The following is a 6,532-nucleotide window of genomic DNA, read 5'->3' on the forward strand; positions in this document are numbered from 1 at the left end:
GCGGTTCTGTCGCCTTCAAAATCAGGTCACCAAATTTCTCTATCTTTAGGCAAGCCTGGAACGGAAGCTGCAGCTCACTTCCCTTGATAACGATGTTGGGGAAATCCAGCAAGTGAACCTCAAGGGGATCCAACATTCCTTTTCGCGTGACAATAATCTGTTTTGGCTGTTCTTCAACGGGGAGTGATCGCACAAGTGCAGCAACCTCTTCAGCAGTTTTCCATTTTGCTAGCTGACCAAGACGCTTCTGACCAGCCCAGACGCTAGTATGGATAACCTAGACGAAAAAAAGAAAACAGTTACTTAAGATCCCACAACATATTATTAGACTTCATCATTAGTAGTAGTTTTGTGGAAGTGGAACAACATATATGCCTGCTCTTAATGAAAAGTGCTGGAGAGGGAGAAATACCTTCAGGAACAGCTGCCCAGTTCTTGGATTGAAAATGAAAATCGCGCCATTGATTGGCTTAGTCGTTAAATTTCCTTCAAATGTCTTGTGAATCGTGACACGATATACATTGGTATCATCAACAAACCATATAATTTGATTGCTGAATATTTCACCATAGTTTTGAGATGACAAATATGGCTCTGTAGGCTCAGACGAGTACAACTGTAAACCCTTCCTGATCCTCTCTCTCAATACATATAGAGCTGGATTTGACTGCAATATAAAGTTTAAACGATAAGTCACATATCTAAACAAAAATGGGTCCTGCAAAATACACCCCAAGAAAAAGTTCTAGTACCTTCATGATCTTGTTCATTGCTTGAGCAAGAAGAGGTTTTGAACCAGGGAACCAATTACCAAAGGCAGAATGCAAGTTGTATGCCAGATCAAGCCCAATCATTACACCTGCACGGATTTTGTAAAAAAAATGATACATACTGTAGAAAAGCGAAGGCTAACAAAACAAAGCAAAATCGAAAAGTAATACATACCTGTTGGAGATGGATAGATAGACATGTTGTCAGTTGTATAGTCCATGAATTTTGCCCTCGTATAACGCTCAATATCATGGGAGTCATAGTCTCCCCATCGAAGTTGCACATCTATCCAATACTTGTTACTAGCTTTCTGGTCGAACATATCCTTTGACTCCGCAACCAGGCTAGGCTTAGACATAGGCCATTTATGAGCAGCAAATAGAAGAACATCAGCACAAGAGCTGTTCATCTTATAACTCTTTCTTGGATGAATTGTCTCCTTCTGTACCGTTTCTATCTCCAAAGCGTCCAACTCTTGGTCCAATACTTGGCAAAGATCCATAACAACACTCTCATGGATTTTCTGCCACAAATGGGCACGGAAAATCTGAATCAAAGATATCTTAAGTGTAGGAATCTTTCCATGCATAAATATTCCTGTCAGATCCAACTGCACTTGGAAACCCACATAGACATTCGCTCGATTAATTGTTGGCGACCACCAAAGCGTGAATCTTCTATTTGGAATCTGGTTTAGACCAGACCTCTGCGCATTAGTCAACTTCTTATATTTCATCGACTCCTCAAAACCAGATGCCTTCTCCCAGAAAAGACCCTCCCATGTCGGGAAGCTGAGTTCATGTAAAGAATGAAAAAGTGAGCAAATCTGATGTGATGTAACAGAACATCATATGCTATTATGAAACAAAGATCATAATTAGTTGAGGAGAAATGAAAAGCAGACTTACTATGTCCCCTTGAATAACGTGTGCTCAAGAATACCCTCAACACCTCCAAGTGCTTGAATGACATCAGTCCGGTAATTGTTCAAGTTCCACAACTTTCCATCATGCCTCTGGTGTGTCCACCAGAAAGGATTTTGTTTTAGGACTTGGTACTGCTTAAAGTCGGTCCGAACTCTCCAACCTTTATCATATGCCAATGTGTGCCTATCCTTCTGAAACAGTGTATTTATACGAGGAATTCCCCTATCCCAAGAATCCTGTCATATTTAAAAAAACACGAGTTATTATCTCTCCTCAATGATCAGATATATAGAAGCAAATAAAAATTCAAAATATTTGCGCTTCAACCCCAGAAGAGGAGAAGGCAACAGATCAATATACTCTCAAAACCCTCCGAAAATCAAAGCGAAAAATATCAAAAGAAAGCAAGCTAGCATGCTAATGCCCCTCTCAAAATTTAACATCAAGTATGATACTTACTTCCAGATCTTCCAGTGTAAGACGCCTATTCTGGGCCTGCGCTTCCTGCCTTTTTAAAGCATATTCTGCCCATACCCGCTGTGAATCAATAAACTCACTTTCCCATGGCTGTATATAACGGTAAAGATTTGGTATAAGCTGATCTTCCTCGTGGCTCATTCCACTCCTAAAGTGGGTTACACCAACATCTGTCTGCTTGCTGTACCGAAGGTCACTTTGTGGGATCAAAATATGACCCATTGACAACATTCCCAGGCCACCAATTTCCTTTGGAGTGTAGAAGATAACAGGAGGAAATCTGCCAAGGAGGAAGTAGAAAAATCAGGTTACAGAAACATAAACACACAGCTCTGCTATGTCGACCATAAGCTCAATAAGATAGCTTTTACTTACCGACTAGGCATCTTTGAGTTCAACCCGATCTTAATTCTTGTTTGGATTTTATTCTCACACTTGACCAGTAGATCCAAGAGCTCTTGCGTGTGTACAGTGGCTTCACGGAAGTAAGTCATGAGACCTGTTTAAAAAGAATGTGATCAGTTTCATGATAAACCACAAATCATAAAAAGCAGACAATGGTGCCAAAACGGGCTCATAGGATTATTGTACCAATTAGAGCTGTATTCCATTTGTTGACGATCTTGGTAAAGGTGGTTGACCCTGATGACATAAGGATCTGCCTCACACGATTCTCAAACACCTTCATATGTTCATCGTCAACCCGCAGAAAAGCTACTGCAGTCCTCTCCTTGGTCTGTTCATTTTGCAGATTCCAGACACCATCTTTTGTGTTGCTGAAAGCTTCTTGGGTCATCCTGATTTTTGGAAGTATGCGGACTTCAAATCCACACCTGCAGGCAAGATGAGAAAGAGTCACAGATGTCAATAGCAGTACCAAATAACAGTATAAACGAAGGCATAGCACTAACATGTAACAACAGATGCACTAGAATACTCAAGTAAAAGACTTACATGCTAAAGAGCAGGTTAGGATTATCCTTGCTATAGACAGAAACAAAGCCATTCTCCCACTCCAAAGTTGTGATGCTCCGAGGAAGACGGTTCTTCATGTCCCAGAAGACACTTCTACCAAGATTGACTGAAAGGTGAATAACAAAATGAGACACACATCTAATGCATAAATATAGTCAATCGGATTATATATATATNCTTGATTCCAGCCAATGAACAGTTGTTGTATAGATTGCAAGTGCTTCTTCCGGAGTGACATACGGACCATCTTTCAGGTAATTGTGCTGTCGTTCCTGTAACAGTTTTACAAGGAAAACACATCAACAAATAAAGCCATTTCCTAAAATGTTGTTCAAGTAAAAATGATAGTCATAAAGACAATAATGAAACAGACCTGTTCTGCCTTAAGCCAAAGACGAGTCAACCTCCCGAGATTCTTTCTACAAACTGTCTTATCAACAGTAGCCCCTCTTCGGATACGCTCACGATTGTAGTGAGCAACATTCGTCCACCAATCAGCCTTAGACTTGACATAACGGAGGATCATATTCTCAATTGGAACAGGTAACCCAGGGACCTTCCATGGGATATTAGCTTTCCAGCACCGCCATGCCTCACTAAGGTGCTGCAATATGGTCCGGGCTTTATTTTGCTTGATACCCTCTGCACATTAGCGAAAAATGTTAACCAAAGAATAAAGCAAAGGCATTCCCTAACACAAGAAAAAACAATATTATAAGAACAAAAACCTGGCATGGCATCAAGGACGTCATGCATGACAGCAGCTCGAAGCTCCAAATCAAAATGGCTTTCAACTCTCTGTTTTGTGACTGTTTTGGCCACTCCTTTTGAATGACGCCCCTCAAATTGACGTGCAAGAAGATTCCCTAACCATCGTTCAAGAAGAGGAACTATTCCCCGAAGGAAAAACAACCATACCCTCCACATTGGAGCCCAAAATCCACACCCTGGACCCTTACCCACAGGACCAGTATTGAAACGGTAATATATCAAGTGCTTCAAATCCTTGCACATCCTAATCTGCCTCATCAGTCTGTATTTATAACGATACATACCCGTCAACTGCCCAACGTGAGAGAAAATATATTGCAGACCGTCAGCCAATTGGAAGGCATCAACATTACCAAGTCGGAATTGGACATTCGCATCAACTACAAGTTTTGTCAGTCGGAGAATCTCACGGCAGAGATGGAAAGCGTTCCCAAAACGTGACTTTTTACGCTCTTTGGTGGTCAAAGTTTTCACAGGCTTTAGGTTGAAGTTGTAGTCAAGATGCAGGTAGTTTAAATTCTTCCTATGAATCAGTAGATTCAGCATATTATAACCCTGACGACAGACTTGCAGACCCACTTCAACCCAATCCAGTTCGGTACTTTGGAAAAACTTCGTAGCTGCAAGAGATCGAAACAAGTGCTTCTTCTTCTGAGCTTTAGGTGGTCTATGGTGCAACTCATTCAGCACATAGCATTTCAATAGCTTCTGGTAACTAACCCGAACTTTAACAGGATAGGCTGGAGGACTGCAGTTAATGAGTTCAAAGAATGTATTAGGACACTCAGTAGTAAATTTCAAAAGTCAAAAGAGACACAAAGTAGATCAAAACAAATAGCTTACCAATGCTCTTTGAACCACTCTGACACCAAGGGAATATCTTCTGCCCGGCGCGTCCTCCCAGACCTCATATTGAAAGGTCGTGGGGCAAACAACAATGATATGCCAGCAGCTGTAGTGTCAGTGTAGAGTTGGGTATCTTTTAGCAAAGGTTCCACACCTTCTGGTAAAGGGAAGTCATCCTCATCATCGTCATCATACACCTTCCTTTCACGCTTTTCCTTGTTAGTGTTGCTTATCGGGTGAATTAACGGATCATAATAAAATGCAGGAAGATCAGGATCCTCGGTCTTTATATACATAACCATAGGACTGTGATACACACAGAGTTTTACTTTCCTTGGCCGATTATTGTAGAGATGGGGAAACGCTATTCTGTACTCAGTTCGCAGAGGGGAACGAATGATAAGCTTGTTGATGTCATTAAACTCATTCCAGTCCTCATCTCCTTTTTCCATATCACGGTACAAAGGTTCAAACTTAGGTCCACCTGGAAAAGAGTACCAAAATGCATTAGAAAAGAATAAAAGAAAGGGACCTGCAAGGTGAAAAAAAAATGGAGCATAGAAGGAAGATAGCGTACCAGGTATGCACATGTTCAAAGCCTTTGCTGTGAAGAAAGATGGCATGTCAAACAAGTAGAAGTAGTTGCGATCAATCAGATCAGAAAGCAACTGGCCTGCAAGCCTGTGAAGGGTAGCCATAATTGGAAGTGAGAGGTTCCACCTCCGGTAACTGGGACCATTAATCAGTTTTGTTTTAACGAGTGGCTTGTGGTCGTAAAACCAAGTGTATACAGCAGAATCTTCTTCCTCATCAAGCTCCAACTGAATTGGTTCAAGAGGATCAACGTCCAACAAGTTGTCTGCATAGTCTAGTGGAGGCTCCTCATCATCAAATGGTGGAAAACGCATTCTCTTGAAATGACGACGATCCCTCTTCTCCCTTCGCATCATAATCCACATAGTACCCCACTGCAAGACCAGAATGGAATAAGCATCACTCAAAAAAACATCAATTAAAATTTAATCAAGGCACAGAGACATAAAATTAGAGAGAGGGAGAGAGAGAGACTAATCACTCACCTGAGCCATGTAAATAGGTTCCACGACCCATGGTATCTCGTTCACAAATGTAATAGCTCCAGTGATGTGGTATAAAACCTTCACGTCTCGAACCTGGAAGAAAATGGGAAGTTAGATAAATGAACAAACGGCGAGAATAGCCGAAGCTAAGCAGAAACCAAAAAAATAACCTGCTCCCAGGGCATAGGCATATTCTCCAAGAGCTTGAAAACAGCGTGAGGAACGAACTTAAGGGCTCCAAGGTATACACGTTTGTCGTGACGGAATTTCTTGGATGACATATCACCATGATCCCTAAAGAAAAAAAGAAATCGCAGTTTCAGTCTCACAATCAATCCAAGAAAAATCCTATAACCAAATCAGAGAAATCTTGGAGCCCTAAGTAAACTAGATTCCGAAATCGAAGAGAAAGAAAACTCGCCTGATGATCTTCCTGACGTGCTCAGGTGGCATGTCCTCCTTCTGAGTTTCCACGAATCCAAACTTCCTCTTGTCGCCATAGCGCTTCGAGTTAAGCTGCATCCATTTTCTGGCCTTCTCCTCAAGCTTCGCCTCGGCCTCCTCAGGAGTAGGCTCCACCGGAGGAGTCGGATTAGAAGGCGGCGGAAGCGTCGTGTAAGAAGGATGCGCAGCGGGAGGTGGCGGCATCATCGAGCCGCCGGTACCAGGAGGAGCTAAGGGCATACC

The 6,532-nt window shown here is 41.9% G+C and overlaps 2 protein-coding genes across 2 annotated transcripts in view; both read right to left on the reverse strand.

Annotated features, from left to right (window-relative positions):
- The window catches only part of LOC104705105 (pre-mRNA-processing-splicing factor 8A-like), a 5,472-nt gene extending 2,207 nt beyond the window's left edge, over window positions 1-3,265 (reverse strand). The window contains exons 1-9 of the mRNA XM_019227189.1: window positions 3,129-3,265; window positions 2,766-3,007; window positions 2,550-2,673; window positions 2,157-2,454; window positions 1,680-1,933; window positions 946-1,562; window positions 753-859; window positions 413-667; window positions 3-277 (exon numbers count right to left, since the gene is read on the reverse strand). Of these exons, the coding sequence (XP_019082734.1) occupies window positions 3-277; window positions 413-667; window positions 753-859; window positions 946-1,562; window positions 1,680-1,933; window positions 2,157-2,454; window positions 2,550-2,673; window positions 2,766-3,007; window positions 3,129-3,226 (2,270 nt within the window). The 5' untranslated portion in view covers window positions 3,227-3,265. The remainder of the gene's footprint in view (window positions 1-2; window positions 278-412; window positions 668-752; window positions 860-945; window positions 1,563-1,679; window positions 1,934-2,156; window positions 2,455-2,549; window positions 2,674-2,765; window positions 3,008-3,128) is intronic.
- LOC109125507 (pre-mRNA-processing-splicing factor 8A-like) lies at window positions 3,314-6,529 on the reverse strand. Its single transcript, XM_019227190.1, has 8 exons — window positions 6,267-6,529; window positions 6,016-6,139; window positions 5,846-5,938; window positions 5,344-5,734; window positions 4,764-5,250; window positions 3,878-4,668; window positions 3,523-3,791; window positions 3,314-3,421 (listed from the first exon to the last, which is right to left on the reverse strand). The coding sequence occupies exons 1-8, from the start codon at window positions 6,527-6,529 to the stop codon at window positions 3,314-3,316; spliced, it is 2,526 nt and encodes an 841-aa protein (XP_019082735.1).

This window comes from Camelina sativa, chromosome 7, assembly GCF_000633955.1.
Source record: "Camelina sativa cultivar DH55 chromosome 7, Cs, whole genome shotgun sequence".
NCBI classification, from domain to species: Eukaryota; Viridiplantae; Streptophyta; class Magnoliopsida; order Brassicales; family Brassicaceae; genus Camelina; species Camelina sativa.